The sequence below is a fragment of the Phocoena phocoena genome, chromosome 16, assembly GCF_963924675.1.
Source record: "Phocoena phocoena chromosome 16, mPhoPho1.1, whole genome shotgun sequence".
NCBI lineage: Eukaryota > Metazoa > Chordata > Mammalia > Artiodactyla > Phocoenidae > Phocoena > Phocoena phocoena.
In genome coordinates this window covers 31,517,284-31,537,432 of record NC_089234.1, presented here as the reverse complement: position 1 = coordinate 31,537,432, position 20,149 = coordinate 31,517,284, and the positions used below count along the sequence as shown (strand labels likewise).

The following is a 20,149-nucleotide window of genomic DNA, read 5'->3' as shown; positions in this document are numbered from 1 at the left end:
GGGGGGAGCTCGTTGTCCTTCTATTCCAACATCTTAATCTCGGGCCACACTGATATGCTTTAAATTTAAAACCTTTACAACTGGATAATGATCAGAGCTTTATGGGGAGTGTTAGGCCTCTTTCACTGTAGAGGACTTTGCAAAATGTCCTCTCATGTCTTAGCAAGAGCAAAGAACCTAAAATGTTAAAGTCAGAAGCAATCTCAGTCATCACTCAGTTCATTTTATAGATGACGAGGGCAGTGACCTGCCTTAAGGCCACTCCACTAAAAAGCAACAAATCAAGAACCAAGAACCAGAGCCCAGGGCTTCTGACTTCAAGTCATTTGCATCCAGTCGAATATGATGTAGACATTGAAAGGAATTCTGGAGGTTCCGTTATGGAATGTTCACCAGAATATATCGTATGACAAAAGCTAGGGACACAACACGGTGTAATGTGTTACCATTTGTGACAAAATGGGGCAAGGAGATAATGTACATGCATGGTTTATAAATATCTGGATATCCCTGGAAGGAAAGAAAAGCAAATAGTAATAATGTTGCCTCTAGGAAGAACTGGGATCAAGGGAGGGAGGGAGAAATGCTAGTCACCGGATACAGTCTTCTACTGTTTGAATGGTTTACCTTTTGCATGCATTCATTTGAATAATGAGTGAACTGTTTAAATAAACAATTTAAAATCAGTAGCTTTTCACTGTCTAAAGTTCAGGGAGTTACAAAAACTCTGCAGACTCTGGTACCCGCTCATCTCTTGCCAAGCCCATCTTGTGCCTTATGCTGCAGGCACATGGGTTCCTTGCAGTTTCCTTACTCTGCTCATTAAGTAGAAGTTCTGCCTTTTTAACTGCTTTCAAGACTTCCTATCTCCTCTACACTCCAGGCATACCCTGTCCTTCATGTTCATTCCAAACATGCCTTTTCCTTAGGGCCTTTGCATTTACTGTTCTCTCTGCCTGGAACACTCAGCCTCCAGATATCTGCATGCTCCCTAACCTCCCTCGGGACTTGGCATACCCTACTTATCATAAAACAATATCCACCCACTGTCACTTTCGTTTCTCTTTTTTATGTTTATTTTTCTTCATAGCACTTGTCACTATGTGACTTTGTTTGTTGTTGCTGTTCACTTATTCTCATTAGAATATAAACTGTATTCTATATAGGGAGCAGACTCTATTTTATTTAGGAATTAAGTAAATACCTAAATTGTATCCAGCTTGCCCTAAAGGAATTAATGAAGAAATGTAATAAACCTGAATTTTGCATTTTAGGGACACATTGGGAAAATTATATATATATATATATATATACTCTCTCACACACAGACACACGCACATACACGCTAAAATGAATACACATACACATTCCAGTCCTTTTATCATATCCAGAAATCCAGAAATTGTGAGAATGATTTCTGAACACATATCTCCCAGTGAAAAACAGCTTGAAAGTAGAAGCCATGAAAGACAGCCTACTTATTAAACTGATGATTATAGTCTGTGACCCATTCTTCTGAAAGTGTTCTTAAATAGGCTCCAGACATTTAAGTTACTGGGAAGCCAAATTATTGTCATAAAGTTGCTTAGGGCAATGAATTGGAACCTGAGGAGGTAGGTACTATTTAAATGCCATTATAAATGGCATGGAGCTTTTAGCCTGATGTGGCCATCTCCTCTCTAGGAAACTAAGATAGGCCAAGGCAGCCTCTCCCCGAATGATGCTGGGCTAGACTGGGCTCTGCCAACTTCTGCTTCTGAGTTTTCCTTGTCTTGCCATTGGTTCCTGAAGCCCCACTCTCCTGAGCATAAGCATTGTGTCACGTGGCTCACATACATATTTGTAGCTGTTCTTCACGTATATGAAGAGGTCATAACTAAAACTCAGATTCATTCAACATACATTCATTACTTAATTGTAGATCTCTATCATGCATCTTTTGGGACAAAGGATTCCAAGTAAAAGGGTTAGGGTTTCATGATTTATTTTTTAATATTAAAGAGGTTGATGTACATTCTCAGAAGTGAGGAACACTGTCCTGGTCTGACCATCTACTTCTGTTGTGATATTCCACTAAACAAGTTAAAGTACAGTTGATTAGATGTCACACTTAAGGTCTTACATCACCTTAACTGGAGTTTTTCCACAGTTTTTTTTTTTTTTTTTCCTGATTTACGACCACAGATGGTTAATTACATCCGCTACAGATTTGACAAGCTAGGTTACTAAAGGTAATCTTCACCGCCTTCATTCAAAGCTTTGGGAATCTCTAAAGCAAAGGAAATAAGGAGGACGAAGAGATTAATTAGGTTTCTAGAAGGAATAGGTTTCGAGGTGGAACTTGAGACAGAATTTCACAAAGAAAGCAACTTTAGGGGCTTCGGAAACGGGTAAAGCACAAATGGAGGGACTGATAATCCCATCCCTCGCATGTGCGGGGCTGTTGTAACGCGAGATGAGGCCGACTCAATCCACTCCGAGAAGGGTTTATAAAACGCCAATTTGAGGCATCGGAACTTTCCTCCTCCGCATCGGGGAGCCATCGAAGGTTCTCAGCAGGTGAGAGGCATGACCGGATTGGCCAACGGAAGGATGATCAGCATTTTAATTTCTCCGGCGCTCTCTTCAGACCTCTGCCCGCACCTCAGGCCGGCTTTGCGGTAGGTGGTGTTGGGGCTCTCGGGCAAAGCGAAGCGCAGGGCAGCGTAGCGCAGACCGGCTATGCTGCCGCGTCAGGCTGGGGCCGCCAAGCCGCTGCCGGGCGTTGCACCTGGGCCCGGCCCGGCCGCCCATTGGACGGCTCCGGATGACCCGGCTGTATCGCGAGACGAGATTGGCAGTAGCGGGGCCGCATGTGCCCCCGCGCTGGCTTTGTACGCGGAGCCGCCTGCCGGTCCTTTAACAATGGGCGGCGCGAGCGCCCCGGCGCTGGGCCGGAGCTGAGGCCGGCGCTTCGCGGCCGACTGTCCGCAGCATGAGCGGGGCCGGCGTCCCCCGCACGCTGGCGGGGCTGGGCCTGTGAGGGCCGCGGTTCCGGGTAAGGGAGGCCGCCGTGGGAACCGGCAGGCCTGGGCTGGCGGCGGGGCACCGGACCCGCCCGGCCCGGCCTTTTGTTCGCCTTTCTGGGGCCGCGCGATCCCGTGCGCTCCTCTGGATGAGGAGGCGGCGGCCTGAGTGCGCGCTGGGGTCGGCCGGGCCTCGAGGAAGTTCCCGGGGAGGAGGGCGCCCCCGACTGTCTGCGGCGGGCACCCGGAGCCGCGCGGGCGTTTGTCTCCGGGTTTCTCGGCGGGAGGTTTTCACCTCAGGGGGGCTCACCTCAGGGGGGCTGTGACTGGTGTCAAGTCTCCTCTTCTCAGGGCCGGCTGGAGAATTAAAGCCGGGGCTCGGGGAGCCCGAAGCCGGGCCTCCAGTCCGGCTTTTCTGAGCACGCGTCCGGGTCCGCGCCTTGGGAACTAGGGCCCAAGTTGGTCCCAGTTTGCCCGGCGCCCGGTCCGGCCGTTATCCAAACAAGCCGGCTTCTCCTGACCGGTGGCTCGGGCCTTACGTGCGGCGTCAGGGAATTGGTTTGGATCGGTGCTGGTTTTAGGACGAGTCAGGTGAAGATGAACAGTCGCCCAGGGTGGCCTGAGGTCACACGCCTCGGGGAGGGGGCGCGGAGGGGCGCGTGGAGGGAGCTGGCAGTGACCGCGTCTGGGGTGTGTCTTACAGACTGAAGTTGCCGCGTCTGGCCAGGCGCGCCGCCCGGTCCCATGGAGCTGGAGGGTCAGTGGTGGCGGGGACAGCTGGCTGCAGATATCCATCAAGCTCTTCGATACAAGGTAACCGCGATGCCCCGACCTTTCCATTCGGTGTCTTATGCCAGTTAGTATGAATCTCGGCTCCCTGGAAAGCCCAGTCCGGGTCTTTAGCCACTAGTTTCCAGACCAGAAAAGGTGAGTTTGCCTATTTGCTCAAAGTTAATTAACTTCTTGGCTTCTTCCCTGGGTTGTAGCAAAAGAACCTGAAACTTGAATGAGGAGGGGGTGGGGCGTGGTAGTCGGGAGAGGGAAGGTGTGAAGGGACATTCTGATGTCCTTGTTTCCAGATGGAACACGGATTTGATACTGTATTTAAAAAGATAAGTGTGCTTGGCTTTTAATTGGGCAGAGCAGCCCTCCTTTATTCTATAGTTGCTGTTGCATGCAGCTGTCTGTTACGTCACATTTGTACAACAGTAAATTCCCCAGCCTTTCCACTAACTTGCTGTGAGACTTTGGACAAGTTACTTAATTTTCTGCTTCTCAATTTCCTCATCTGTTAAATGAATAACAGAACGTGCTTTATGGGACGACTGTGAAGATTAAAATGAGGTAATACTGTAGATGTGCTCAGAACAGTGCTTGGCATATATAATAAGTACTAAGGAAGTGATAACTATTTGTTATTCTCTACCCCCGAAACCCCAAGACTTGGGGGGTGTTCAAAAAGCCTTAAGGTAGGAGTTAGCTGCTCCTTCAGCTAATATCAAAGGCCAGGAGTAGACCTGGGGAAAAAGTACACCTTTTTTGGGGAAAAAGTACACCTTTCTGGCACAATGCAAATTTTGTTTATTGTTGCTCCTAAGTAACTATTTTATTCTGTATGTCACATCTCAGCGAAATGTGTCAGCTCTGCATCTTTGATAACCAGAAGAGAGACCAGATCCAAAATTAACTCTAACTTAACTTAATTTCACTATGGATAGAGAGAGCCACTCATTATGTATAGAAAATTGGAAAGAAGCGAAACAGCTGACTCTTTAATAAAAAGGCTGCTCACTGTTGGAGCTGAGAGATCCTGGGATGATAATGAACTTGTATCTTGATTTTTTTTTAACCAGGTTAAGTAGATTAGAAAACCCAATTCTGACTTAAATTGTTACAGTTGTACCCTTTTCTGAAGTTTGAGTTCTAAATGCTGCTTATTAATTCTGACATTCAGTCTCTTAGACACTAAATACACCTCAGCCCCCTAAGAGGCTGTTTGTACTACAGAAAAGTCTCAACTATGGCATGGTTCTCTGGAATGTTAAGAAGAGAGTTGCGGGTTTTCCACTTTGAAAATTGTCCAAATACCTTTGTTTTTTTATTTTTTTTTCAGATGTTGTCTTTCAGTTTTAAATGCTCTGATTTTCTAAGTGTCAGCTCTTTATTCCTCTGGTATGTGGTGAAAATAATATTTGATGTTGATACATATGTTTTGTAATGACATGAAACTTAAAAGATTTTTCTTGGTGATTTCCATGGTTTTCGATTCTTACATTTTATGAGTAATTTTAATCCTGAGTGATTACCTGAATTAATTTTGTTAGTTGAGGTTGGAAATGGATTTTTTTTCCAGCAGATTTGTTGAATGTTTTTGTGTATTGAGCTCTGGGGAGGATCCAAGGAATAAGACACAACCTGTACTAAACTTACTTACAAACTATCAGAGGACGAGATAGCACAGGGCCTGAAAGAATGCTACTGAAAGTTGTCTTGGGCCACCTGCGGCATGCTACTGTGGGTTGTCTTTATTTTATCTTTAAGCATTGTGTAAGCCACATTCTTGCTATTTGACACAATGGCCACACTTTATAATTTGTTAATCAGTAAAACTTGAACCTGTGGAACTGGAGAGACCACTGTTTATAGTATACTGAAGTCAAGGAAAGTTAAAATGAACTTTTCTCACAGAGAATACATGTTAATTCCAGGCTATTAATTAGGTGATTTGGTTGGGTAATCATATGCTTATTCAACATATTTGCATGCCTACAGTGTGCAAGGTGCTATGCCAGGGGTTGGAATGATAATAGTGAATGAGACAGACATGATCCCTACCTTTATGGAGTCTAATCTCATACAATTTAGAGCATCTGAATTTAGGTCTTCCTTAGGGCAGTTGCCATTCAGGCACAATGGAAGGTATCTGTGTTTAGACCCAAGGTCTGTGGAGGAATAATTGGTGTGACCAGCCTTGCATCTACTAGGGAAGAGTAAAAATTACAACAAATGAAAATCCTCTTTAACCCCAAATGCCAGCTGTATTGTTTTTGTAAAATACAATCACTTCTCCCCCCCACCACCCCCAACAAAGCAGCTGTCCTCTTATACCCTGTGTCTTCTCTTTCTTCTCATTGTTTTGCTATGTATACTAGTGTCTTAGGATGCTTGGGGAAGTATTTTCAGGAGCCTTTATGACAGATGGGAACAATGCTAATTTTGTGAGAAGCATCAAGAAAATATCCCACAGAGTTGTGAGTATTCCTTCTATGCCTTTATTTCCAGCCTGACTGGACAGTTAACCCATTCTGGGAAGGGGATGGCATTTAGGGTGGTGAGCTAGTGGGGACCTGAGATTGGAGATGGAGATGACATGTTTAGGTCTCTCTGTGCTTTGGTCCTGTGGGATCCTGAGAAGCAGACAGGAACAAGAGTATTCAATTCTAGGGGATCAGGAATAGACATTAGAAAAAACTCATAAGCTGAGAAAAGCATAGGTCATTTTCTCATGCAAATAACTGCACTACGTGGACAAGGAACTAAATCTGACAGCCATATGATAAGCCCTTGTACTTTACCATTTAAAATAATATAAAGAGAATGTATTGGACACATTGTTAACAGTCTCCTAGTGATGGCCCTTGGATTCTTGCCTTTGTTGTCTTCATTTGGCAAAGTTAACATTGTTAAAAATAAAGTCCACAAGTGTCTCTTCCAGCTAAGTTTCCCAGTGCATCTTTTTTTTTTTTTTGTACGCGGGCCTCTCACTGTTGTGGCCTCTCCCGTTGCGGAGCACAGGCTCCGGACGCGCAGGCCCAGCGGCCACGGCCCACAGGCCTAGCCACTCCGCGGCACGTGGGATCCTCCCAGACCGGGGCACGAACCCGCGTCCCCTGCAACTGCAGGCGGACTCTCAACCACTGCGCCACCAGGAAAGCCCTCCCAGTGCATCTTTAAGGCCTTGTTCAGGCCTCTTTTACAGAAAGCCTGCCCTGGTTTTGTTTTTTCCTAACATCCCACCCCGTGAGCTGGGTTAGTGTTCTATAATACCCTGTCATTACTATATTATATTCTAATAATCTCTGTATTTTGGTTCACCTGCTGGAGAGAGGCTTGAAACTGTATTCCGGCTTTTATCCCTGAGGTTAAGCACAGTATCTGCTACATGGGAGATGCTCAATAAATGTCACATGATGACAGCTAAGAAAGTTGAAATTTGAAATGGTAACTCATTTACACCATTGTAAAAATCTACAGAAATGGTAAAAAAGAAGAGAAAAATCCTGGAGACTACATGAGAAATTCACATGTTCCCTTTATTTAGAGAAATTAGTATTTTTTCTCTTCAAAGAGTTGAGCAAGCCTAAGCCAATGTGTTTTCTTTTTCTTCAATAGCATTTGTTGATTCTTTTTTCACTTACACAAAAATTAAAAACATAAAATAGCCCATTAGCCTATCTCCCAAGTAACTCCTACTAATATAATTTTAAGTGATACATGCATATGGGTTTAAAAATTTGGGGATAGTATCTGGTGTTTTATTTATTTGTTTATTTACTTTGGCTGTGCTGGGTCTTCGTTGCGGTGCACGGGCTTCTCTAGTTGCGGCACACAGGCTTAGTTGCAGTATGTGGGATCTTAGTTCCCCTACCAGGGATCGAACCCGTGCCCCCTGCATTGGGAGCGCAGAGTCTTAACCACTGGACCACCAGGGAAGACCCAGTATTGGGTTTAAAATGAGCTTTCCCCAACCCTTACTATTCCCTGATTCCCTAAGGTTACCAGCATTATTGGTTTTTTTCCTGAAAAGATACCCAATAAATTAGTATATTTGCAAATATAATTTTTTTGTTGTTGATACAAGAGGTTGTAATACATATTCACTGTTCTGTACCTTCATCCCACCCCACCCTCACTCAGTTTGTCAGAATTTTCCATATCAACACATATAGGTCTACTGCCCTTTATTTTAATGTCCACATTGAATCAATGTCCCTTAAGTTTATTTAATTAGTTCCTTGTTGCTAGACATCAAGCTTTTTAAAAAAAATTATGCTTATTTTGAGACCCCCTATACCCTTTACCCAGTCCTCCCTCCCCATCTCCCCCCCCTCCCCCCATGGTAACCATCTTGCAAAACTATGGTGCAATTATCACAGCCAGGATAGTATTGATATTGATACAGTCAAGGTACAGAACATATTCTGTACATTTATCACCACAGGGATCTCCCATGTTACCCTTTTATAGGCACACCCTCTTTCCTCCCATCCTCATCCTCCCTTAACCTCTGGCAACCACTGATCTGTTCTTTATTTTTATAATTTTGTTATTTCAAGAATGTTACATAAGTGGAATTATGCACTATGTGATCTTTGGGGATTGGCTTTATCCACTCAAAATAATTCTCTGGAGATCCATGCAAGTTTTTGACATTAACCTTTTTATTCTACCATTTTGCTATTAAAAAGAGTGCTGCAAAGGACCTCCTTATATGTAGGATAAACTCCTAGGCCTGGTGTTGTTAGCTTAAGGGGTATCTACAGTCTGCATTTTCAAAAATTTATATTACCTAGTTCTCCTTCAGAAGGTTATATCAATTGTCAGTGTCACCAATAATATATGGGAGTTCCTATATCCACTCTTGATAGCATAAGCAAAAAGTTAATAAAATGTAATCTGGTAAGTGAAAAACTATATAGTTATCCCTCAGTATCCATGGGGAATTGGTTCCCGGATCCCTGCGGATACTGAAATCTGAGGATGCTCAAGTCCCTTATATAAAATGGAGTAATATTTGTGTATATCCTACACACATCCTCCTGTATACTTTAAATCATCTCTAGATGACTTAATCATCCATGTTGTAGCATATATCGGAATTTCATTCCTTTTTAAGGCTGAATAATATTCCATTGTATGTATATATTGCATTTTGTTTATCCATTCATTTGTTGATGAACACTTGGGTTGTTTGTTTCCACTTTTTGGCTGTTGTGGACAATGCTGCTATGAACATGGATGTACAAATATCTGTTTGAGTCCCTACTTTAACTTCTTTTGTGTATATACCTAAAAGTAGAATTGCTGGATCATATGGTAGTTCTACATTTAATTTTTTTTGAGGAATTGCAATACTGTTGTTCACAGTGACTGCACAATTTTATAATTCCTGCCCATACACAAGGGTTCCAATTATTCTATATCCTTGTTGACACTTGTTAGTTTCTGTTTTCTAGATTTTGTTTTTTGGGTTTTTTTGACAATAGCAATCCTAATTGGTATGAAATGGTATCTCATAATGGTTTTTATTTGCATTTCCCTAATGATGAGTGATTTTGAGCATCTTTTTATGTGCTTATTGGCCATCTGTATGTCTTCTTTGGAGAAATGTTTAGTCAAGTCCTTTGCCCATTTTTTAATTGAGTTGTTTTTTTTGTTGAGTTGTATATATAAAAGAGTCCTTTATTTAATCTGGATATTAACACCTTACCAGATATATGATTTGCAAATAGTTTCTCCCATTCTGTGTGTTGCCTTTTCACTCTGTTGATAGTGTCCTTTGATGCACAAAAGTTTTTATTTGATGAAGTCTAATTTGTCTTTTTTTTTTTTCCTGTGCTTTTAGGGTCATATCCATGTTCCTTCCTTCCATTGTGATACCTTTTGGGTTTAGTGTGGCATTATGCTGAGCTCGTAAAATGAATTTAGAACCCTTCCATCTTCCTCTGTGTTCTAGAAATACTTCAATAGTATAGAAATTTTCTAATTTTTAAAAAATGAGAAGCCTGATTAGAAGATACTAGTGGATGTATACTAGTCTGTACCTTCCGCATCCCTGCATGTATAATACAGTATGCATCATACGAGGAACATACCTGTTACCTTCTAACCAAAAGCTTTGAGCTTCTTGTAGGGGGTGTGTATGTATGGTTTGGTTGGTGTTTTGGTAATGCTGCTTTCCTGAAAACACCTGGTAGGGAAAACAGGATTCCCTTATTAAAAATCTTGTTAGAATACATTTATTCCATAATGCAAGAAACACCTATAACTGGTTATGTCAGATGTGGTTAAGAATAAGGAGAAAAGTTTGGTTTTAAATCTTAAATGCCATTCATTATCCTGCCACTCATCTTTTTCATTTTTGTGTTTTACTCAAGAAAAGTGTGTTTTAGGCACTTGTATCAGTAATATATTGGGGGAAAAGTGTCACCTTTGCACTGTGGGAATAATTCTTCTATATGCTATGTTAGACTAAATGTTGTTCCTCTTGATTTAGGAGCTGAAGTTACCTTCCTACAAAGGCCAGTCCCCTCAACTAAGTCTTAGAAGGTATTTTGCTGACTTGATTGCCATTGTGAGCAATCGTTTCACCCTGTGCCCTTCTGCCCGACATCTTGCTGTCTATTTGCTGGACCTGTTTATGGATCGGTATGACATCTCTATCCAGCAGCTGCATTTAGTTGCACTTTCCTGTCTGCTTCTAGCAAGTAAGTATGAATCTGATATACATGACTGGAAAATTCCATTGTTTATAATAAAATAAGTTTATATAGAACTCAGTGAAATATCACCAGATTCCTTTCATTCCAGTTTACTAGTATCGGAAAGTTTATGTTGAAAATGCTTTTTGGCATAGTAGTTCTTAACCAGACATATTAAAAAGTGGCTCTGGAGTCTTAAAAGCATGTGTGCCTGGTCCTACATCCTAAAGATTCTGATACAGATGTCTAAGCCATTCCAGATCTACCGACTCAGAATCTACATCATGGGGCCTGGATATTTTTTAACTTTTTAAAAGTTCCAAAGGTGATTCTGATGTACTTTTCCAGTTAAGAACCATTGTCTTAAAGCAGCAGTTCTCAACCAAGAGCAGTTGTGCCTTATGGGGAGTATTTGGCAATGTGTGGAGACAGTTCTGGCTGTCGTCACAACCTGGGCGGAAGGTAAACATCTGCAATTCACAGGACAGCCCCGCACAACAAAGAATTATCTAGCCCAAAATGTCAGTGGAGCTTAGGTTGAGAAACTCTAAAAGGTACCATACTCTCCCGTTGTTAGAATACCTTCTACTGGGTACGTAATGAGTTGGATTAACGAACTGAAGATTCATGTGCAACTGCTATAAATGTGAAAACATCTGCTTTTGCAGTAGGCAAAAACTATGTAGTAAGCTGTAAGGTAGAATCTGATAATGAGCCTTTTGGTGCCTTTCTCTTAACATCTTCCTGTAACACATTTCATTGTTTGTTAGTACCTTGAGAGAAAGAGGGTGAGTAAAGGCATTGAAACTGAAAGTTTTCTTCTTTTAGTAATGTGAAAAGATGGTATTTGATATTGAAGTTGAATCCACTATGTAGTTTTTATATTATTCATGTCATTACAATAGAAATTTAAGTCCCACTTAAAGTAGCATGTAGAAACACTGACTGCCTTCACCTCTAACCTCCACTTGAGGGTTTAGGATCCAGTGTGATTGCTGTCTAAGGAACATTCCTCCTCTACCCTGCCACCAGAATTCTTTCTAAAACACCTTTGCACTTTGACTGCAAATAAACCTAAACCAAATGCAGGCCTGTGTGGTATCATTTATGAAACCAATCTCTCCTCAGATTTTCTTTTCCTGCCCTTATTTTTCCTTTCATCTGATGACCTCAACCTCTTATCTCCTTGAGCAGGTCTTTTTGTAAGTTATTTCAGCTCCTTTGTGGATCAGACTGAATATAAATAAACATAGCCCACTGATGACTTTCCACTGCCTGTGGGTTGAAGTGGAAACTCCTTATTGTAACATTTAGAACCTTTCATCTGGACCCAGCCACCTTTCTAGACTTGTCTTCCAACCCTGTCCCCATGTAACTTAAGTCAAATTCTTACCAGAATAGTATATTTCCTGAATATCTATATTTCTCTCTTAATCTATTATCCTCTGAGATCCAGACACATCACCTGCTCTCTCCCCACCATCCAGAAAGCCAGAGGTAATGCTTGTACATTTATAAGTAACCTTTAATTTAACCTTTAATTAGGGTTTCATCCTCATAAGCAATCATGTGTACAGTTCTGTATATGTTTCATCACTAGCTATGAAGCCCTTTGTGGTTTAATAGTTTGCATAGGATTGGAAAAACCCATACTTGACATGTCAAATGTGTGAGTATCCACATGGAATGGCTTCCTGTTATCCCGAGAACGTTAGTTTATTATAGGATCAGTTTATAGTAGAGAGACACTGGAAGTCAAACATGCAAGTTAGGTTATTTTAAAAACTTGGGATCATTAATGAAAAATTGCCTGCTATGGTTATCACTGTCCTTTTACCACTACCAAGCCCTACCTGGTCTATGCCTATGGACTGTGAAATTATGAGTGATGCATAGTCAGTTCGTAGACTGACTTACATTTGTGACTAAAATTACTAGTAACTTACTAAGTTACTTGGGGATTATAAACTAGATATTCATAAACTACATGTCACTACCAAAGTTCACCGAGGTCTCTAGTTGAATGACAACTCTGGCCACCATGCAGTGCTTGACATTGGTGTCAGGTTTCTGCAATTTCCACAGTTTGGGGAAAGGATACTTTATTTGTGCACCATCTTAGATTGGTTGGAATGGAGTTTTCAGTTGTTCTTGTTTTTAAATTATCTATTACTGTTAGTTTAACGTCGTGATCAATTTATTTTATTGAAGGTTATTTGATTTAATCCGTGTAGTAGTATGTAGTTCTTTTGGCTCATTTTCCAGGAACTAGGATTTGCATTTGCTGGGTTCAAATGTGAACTGTTTACCACCTGTTACTAAAAGAGTCAGATACCTCCTCCCTTTGTTCTACTGACCCCACCCCTTTTTCCCTGAGAGAGAATCCTTTTACATTGTTCCTCTTCCACTGGAGAGTGGGAAAGTGTGAGATAGGTGTCCCCCAGGGTCTCTGCTCCTCCCAAGTAGGCACTGGTCAAACGAGTTCAAGCTATCAGCTCTTCACTAGGGTCAGGAATCAAAGAGACTGGCCTTTAGTAGCCCACTGCAGTCTCTCCTCCCTCCCGTCTAACTTTACTACAACAGAAGTGCTTAGGATGCTTATAAACTAGTAGCCTGTTTTCAGTATCTAATGTCTGTTTTAAATTTGTGGAGTTCATTCTAGTGTTTCTTACACTCTGTCATCTTATATTTGGATTCCGATGTCAGCTCTCCAAATAGTTATCATAAACTTTATTCAAATAGTGCTTCTCTCCTCACAGAATGGATGTCCCCCTCCCCTAGCTGCTCCCTGCTTTGGGATGGGCAGCCTTTTGTGTAAAAGTGAAAAACAACTTACAGCTGACAGGACTGGGTGACAGCTGTATTTCAATTATTAAATAGGTCGGAAGGCTTTTGGGAGTTTGGCTAAAAATGGAGCACAGCTTGTAAGTTCAGGTACTAATGCATATCCTGCTGCCTGGGTGTACATACTATTAGAGGTAGGAAGAAAGGGCCTACAGATTGGGGAGAGGCGTGTAGTGTTTTAGAGCGGGGATTATAGGAAATCTATATGGATATAGGTTTGAATCTCGTCAGCAATATGAATTTCAACAACTTGAACTTGAGTCTCAAGTTACTTCTCTATAAAATAAAAATAGACACCTTACCAAGTTGTTGTGAGGATCAAGTGGGGTAATATGTTTAAAAGCATGTATGAAATTGACACATAAAAGTTAGCATTGTAATGATTAATTCCTCCATAAGTGTTCTATAATCTTCACTGGCTCCCTAGCCCCAAAGGTTTTGGCTCATTCCAGAAAAGACTGATTTATCCTGGGAAATTCTCAAACTCTAACTCTTTGACATGTACACCCTGGCTTCCCTTGCCTTCTGTGATCAGCATTGAACTCGTAGAGAGCGTGGAAACAGTCTTAAACATGAGGCTTTTGATAATTTGCTCAAGGTATTGTGTAACTAAGATTTTGGAGTCAAGATGAAGCCAAAATGAGATTATAGGCTTTTAATAGTAAAAATTTGTGACAAGAACTTGTTTCTCCTTGCTCACCAATACTGGGTTGACAAAGCTTTTTACTATTTGATGGGTGAAAAACTGTATTTCACAGATGATTTTGTTGATATATCAATTTTTAGTGAGATGAGAACCTTTTTTCTTTTTCCTATGAATTGTCTCTTCTGGTTCCTAACCCATTTTTTAATTAGATAGATAGTCTTATACATTTGTGAGAGTTCTTGGTAAATATTAAGGATGACTTTTTTCCTACTTAGTAATAAAAGACTAGAATGTGGGTTGGCAGAGATTACAGTGACATCTGATCCATGCCCTACTACCACATATCTGCCATTCACTCCTGGCTTTGAAAATGTGCTGGTTTCCATGGCTGATCTGAACATTTCCCATAAAGACAACCTGATGTTTTGTTTCTGTGGCCCCTAATTCTTTGTTTTCTGGGAAGTAGATGAGAATTTCCTGTGCCTTTATTTCCTGTTTGGGGGCCTTTATCAATATAATCACATGGCTTCTGGTATTTCCTTTCAATTGAAGAAACTGATCTTTGTGATCTGTGTGTGGTATTAACGGATAAGTAGATTTAAAATAGTCACACACATAGCGTTCAGCACAATAAAAACTGGATATGAATGCAGGTACTCATTGACGCTGTCACACATTTTGAAATCCTTTAATATCCATGTATCTGAGTGTATTACTATATATAATGAAAAGGTTCCCAAAAAACTTGAACATTAATTAAAATCCCAAGTATGGTTATTTATGCAGCATGCAGGTTATTTTTTATCTTTGCAAATCAAGATGCAAAGGCTTTCATGCTTGTAATAGCCAAGTACTTTATAAATATAAAAACCCCATGGATGCTTAATAATATAAAAGTTTGTCTATTCTGGTAGTTGTTGTCCCCATTTAACCTGGTGTAGTACTTTGGTCTAGAAGCACAGATTTGGGAATTCAGACATAAATAAGTCTTCCATTTTGGGTCTGACTCAATTGACTTTAAATGAATTGGCCAACCTTGCTACCTTGGTTTCTTGAGCTGTGAAATTGGTCATATACAACTGTTTTCTGTGTTGAAAGTTTCAAGGAGATAATATGAAACATTCTTGATCCTTGCATTAAACAGTGGATTGTGGTATATTAATTCCTTCAAAGGAACATCAAGCATGATATAAAAAAACTCATTAATATTTTACAATACTCCTTTGAAGTATACTGCCAGTATTGCTGCTTCTACACAAATAGAGTACTTTGAAAGTCTTAATGATTCATCCAGAGGGACTGAACTGAACTAAATTCCTAGGTCATTCTCCTTCTGAAGAATTCCATTTGGTTATACTGAGAACAGTGGGTTCATCTCCTATATTTATGCAGTGATCATGCTGGATGACTGTCATTAAGATCACTTTAGTGCTTTCAGCTGTACTAATAAATGCCTCTGGCAAAACTTGTGAAATTTATCTTTGTGTGATTTGATTTGAATTGGGAAGGACTATCTAGATTCTTGAAAAGTCCGAATTATGTAAGTTTTTTGGATCATCTCTTACCTGCAGCGATGTTAAGAGTAGTTTAAATCTAACAAAGTTCAAAATTTCTGGAGTGGGAGCGAAATTTTAAACTTCTTTGGGACTAGACTCTTCTTAAAGTTATGAGCTTAGAGTCTCTTGGCATAGGAGACAAAACCTTCTACTCTCGTTCACCCTCCCTAAGCAAAGACCAGGGTAGTTAGCAGTGCTTTTTCCCCAGCCCCTAAGGCAGGCTGACTTGAACAGACCTCACTGACTCCATTATGTGGAACATCTGGGCTGAGTGATTCTGGCCACTACCATTTGTTGTCAGAACTTCAATGTGTGGTGTAAACCCATTCCTTCTGGAAGAGAAACTTCACAGGGAAACTCATTTGGTTTCTTCCGGTTTGGTAGTCTTCATGGTCTTCCCCCCAAAATGTTTTTAAATGGATAAAATTGTAAGATTTCTAAAGAAATCAAATATATTTAAATAGTTATCAAAATAGTAGAACAAAAAATTTATATAGTAATGTATAACATATTCTAACTAATTATGAACAAGTGCAAAAGCTATTGTGAGAAATCTATAATAATTGCAATATAATATGACTATTTTATACCTTAATGTAAAATAGAACATAATGCTAGGAGGTAGAAAGCTTCAGTTTTAATTTCCCTTCTGTGGATAATCATGGAACAAAGACCCAAAGAGACTTGACGATAACTCTTTTGGTTCTGTTGCTGCATTTGGAAAATCATAATAGTACTTGATAGCTTGAGTTTTCTCCAGCCATAATTTTAGAAACATCTAAAGTGAATGATTTATATATAGTAAATGCTTGCTTGGAAATTAAAGTGTGAGGTGGTACATAATCCATAGAAAACTTATTCAGGGGCTGGAGAGGGCATTTTATTCCTCAGCTGTGCATATGGATGAGTATTTCGTGAAAAGAAGTTAATGCCTTCAAATAATGACGTTCAGCCATCAGAGCATCTTTACTCCTATTCTGCTTTGAGTAAGGGGATATAAAAGTGGTATAAAATATCCTCCCTTTTCTTAATAACAGACTTGGCTAGGTTTTTGTTTTGAATTTAGAACAGGAGGAAAAGGGTTTTTTGTATAATGAGAATGCTTATGTTAGATATTCACCCAGTTTTTTTCCTCTAATCTATTTGTATCTCTCTGGAATTGAGATTATGCTGGAAATATGCTGAGATGAAACACTTGAAGCTTAGCTATTTTTGATTTTAGATAACTATGACATTAAATTCTTTAAACTTTCTTCTGTTCTAACATAATTTTCTTTTACCAACTACTGCCTGACCCCCAAAAGAAAGTTCCTGAAAAGATTCAGCTGGTGAGATGATGGAGTTATTTTTTCATTGGCACATAGGACTGTTTTCATTACACAGTAGGACATCTATCAAAATGTTTACACATTCCGGGTTTTTTTGGTTTTTTTTTAGGGGAGGGTGAAGGGTGGGGAACAGAGGCACTGGGAGAGAAAACATGTAGATATGAGAACCACAGAGTTCTGGCACAATTGTATCTGCCCAAAGTAGGGGAAATGTCTTTGGATCTAAATCTTTGCACTAGGACAGCAGATCCCATTTAAGTGACTAGACTTATACTGATCACTCGCCTAACATTTTCTCTCTCGCTCTTATCTTCCTTTGCTTATAAGGTAAATTTGAAGAAAAAGAAGATAGTGTGCCTAAGCTGGAGCAGCTCAACAGCCTGGGTTGTATGACTAATATGAATCTAGTATTAACAAAACAAAATTTGCTACATATGGAACTATTATTATTAGAAACCTTTCAGTGGAACCTCTGCCTTCCAACAGCTGCCCATTTCATTGAGTATTATCTCTCCGAAGCCGTGCATGAAACCGATCTTCATGACGGCTGGCCAATGATTTGCTTGGAAAAAACTAAACTCTACATGGCCAAGTATGCAGATTACTTCCTGGAAGTATCTTTGCAAGGTGAGTCATTGTGGATGCCAGTAAGTGACTTGTGAGCTTGTGACTTGCGCATTCTGTTGCTTAGGTTCATTTTTGATGTCTCCACAGATTATGCCTTTCTAAATTATGCACCTTCTTTAGTAGCTGCAGCATGTGTGGCTTCTTCAAGGATTATACTTCGTCTTTCTCCAACGTGGCCTACCAGACTGCATCGTCTTACTGCTTACTCCTGGGATTTTTTAGTTCAGTGCATTGAACGGCTATTGATGTAAGCCTCTTTGTTCTTGTGTTTGTAATTTCTTATTAACATTCTTCATGTATAAGGGGCCCTGGGAACAAGTTCTCAAAGGCCCAGAGCTTTTAGGATACTGGCTCTGACAGCTGCCTGCTGCCATGGGCAAGCCCCTGTATGAGCAGTACTTGGTGGAAGGGGAATTCCTTTTGGCTGTTATCCAGGTAGAGGTTGCCATTGCTAGTATGATTCGGGTACATAATAAGGAAAGGGGGTGCTCTTGCGTGAGCCCACCACTCTGAGATCATCCAGGCAAATCTTGCCTCATTCCCACATCTTTGAATTGTGGGACCATCAGGACGTCACCAAAGTGGCAGTCATATTTAAGTACTTATTGTGGCCATAGCTCCCAAGCTGAAAATAGCCCTTAAAGCTACCAGCAGCCAGTTCTCAAGGGCTCTACCAAGGAAAGGAGCTTTTAGAAAGCTAAGAGTGAGATCTTTCTGTTGTTGAAATTATGGTTGCAGTGACTGCTACCTGGGCAGTGGGGCAGTCCAGTGAGTCAGCTGTTAAGGAGTTGGGGGTGGTGCATGGCTTTCCTGCAAATTTTTCTCAAGTTAACATTATTAACAGTTTCCTTTCCATGTTGCAGCGCTCATGACAATGATGTGAAAGAAGCAAACAAACAGAGAGGACAGGCAGGACCTCAGCCAGCACAACTAAGTGTGTTCCAGACAGCCTCCCAGCCCTCTCGGGCAGTTCACTTTCAGCAGCCTCAGTATCTCCATCAGACGCATCAGACCTCGCTGCAGTATCGCCATCCTGTATCGGAACAACCAAGCTGTCAGCAGATTGTATCTACCACACACACCTCATCTTACACACTACCGACATGTCCTGCTGGCTTCCAAACTAGTGTTCAGGGCCTTGGGCACATGCAGACTGGTGTTGGGATGTCACTGGCAATACCAGTAGAAGTTAAGCCCTGTCTGAATGTTTCTTATAACCGGAGTTATCAGATAAATGAACATTACCCTTGCATTACTCCATGCTTTGAAAGGTGATTTTATGAGAAGGTAAGACTGGTAACCCAGACTGTTTGTGACTCAAAGCTCTGGGGCAAGCTTTTTGTAAACTTCTCTTCAAAAGGAAAGGGATCCAAATGGCATCAGAACTCTTCCGACACCAGCACCAGGAAGACTGAATATCCCTTCCAATGCACCATGAATATCTGGGAGGACTAAGCTAACACTGCAAACACTTTAACAGTGTGTATGTCAAATGCTGTTAAAATACATCCTTATATGACACAAATTTTAAAGCCCCAACTGATGGTCCAAATATTTCAAAAACATTCAACACAACAGAAAACTTGGACAGACTTCAATTTGCCATTTTGTGATTTGACCTGTGGTGGCCTCTGGGCCTAATGTTGGCTTATATGTCAGAAACTAATGTTTATCTGTGGACTTGCCAAACAGTCTTCTTATGAAGGAAAGTTACAGTATTAATTTTTGAAGAGGTCCTTTTTTTTATTCTGCAGTTTTGAGTTATATTTTTGATCTACAAATGAATTTCTGACTAAGTTTAAACTCATGAATTGCTATGCTATACCAGTCTGTGCAGTTAAAAAAATTTTTTTTAGATATTCTATATAACTTCCTTATCACAGGTAGTATAGGTATCTGGATTTATGTACTAAAATTAAGGGTGGAGTAGCTCTCTTACCTTAAAAAATCATGGTCATAAATTTTTTGTTGTTTTTTCCCCTAAAGATCAGCCTCAAATCTTTAGATTTAAACACATTTAACTCAGGGAATTTGAACTACTTGGAAACTCTTAACTGTAATGCAACATGCTTTGGGAATGTTATAGTATGAACTACCTTAATAACATAGGTTAGTATACTCCTGCTAGAATGTGTTTTCAAACGAGAACATAATTGTATCCTAGAATGAATGAAGTGGTGGTTCCTATCATTCATAATGCATATATAAGTTTTGCATTTCTCAGTGCAATCAATGATTTATACTCAGATTTGATATTATTCTAAAAAAGTTTTTTCAAGGGAAGGCAAAACTGTAAAATGTCAGTACTAGAATAAAGTCCCATAGGTTTATTTTGAAGTGGAACATGGCCAGGGTAGTTCTCAGGTTGTGCTAGAGCAGCACTTTGTTACATGGAAGACAGGTTTTATAAGCAACCTTTGAATCCAGCTAGTCAAGAGTAAGCAGGCAAAGGTGACTTTCATTAGATTGGCCCCACGACTGCCCTGGGACATTTCACTGTACTGGTGATGAGTGAAAACAGCAATAAGTCATTACAGCAAGGGCAATTTGGGGGTAAAGAGTTTGGAGGGAATAAACTGAAAAAGTAAAAAGAAATCATTGTAATAACTGAAACTGTATACATTGTGCTCTTAACTGTGGGAGAAGAGATATTTGGTGGAGG

At 40.5% G+C, this 20,149-nt stretch overlaps 1 protein-coding gene across 3 annotated transcripts; it reads left to right on the top strand.

Annotated features, from left to right (window-relative positions):
* Positions 1-3,749: 3,749 nt before the first annotated feature.
* CCNJ (cyclin J) lies at positions 3,750-18,762 on the top strand. 3 transcript variants are annotated; one of them, XM_065894555.1, is made up of 5 exons: positions 3,750-3,818; positions 10,282-10,492; positions 17,188-17,487; positions 17,611-17,734; positions 18,351-18,762. In XM_065894555.1, the coding sequence occupies exons 1-5, from the start codon at positions 3,750-3,752 to the stop codon at positions 18,760-18,762; spliced, it is 1,116 nt and encodes a 371-aa protein (XP_065750627.1). The 3 variants fall into 3 exon arrangements, with proteins under 3 accessions (XP_065750627.1, XP_065750626.1, XP_065750625.1); XM_065894554.1 differs by having other exon boundaries at positions 17,608-17,734; XM_065894553.1 differs by having other exon boundaries at positions 17,575-17,734.
* The last annotated feature ends 1,387 nt before the right edge of the window (positions 18,763-20,149 follow it).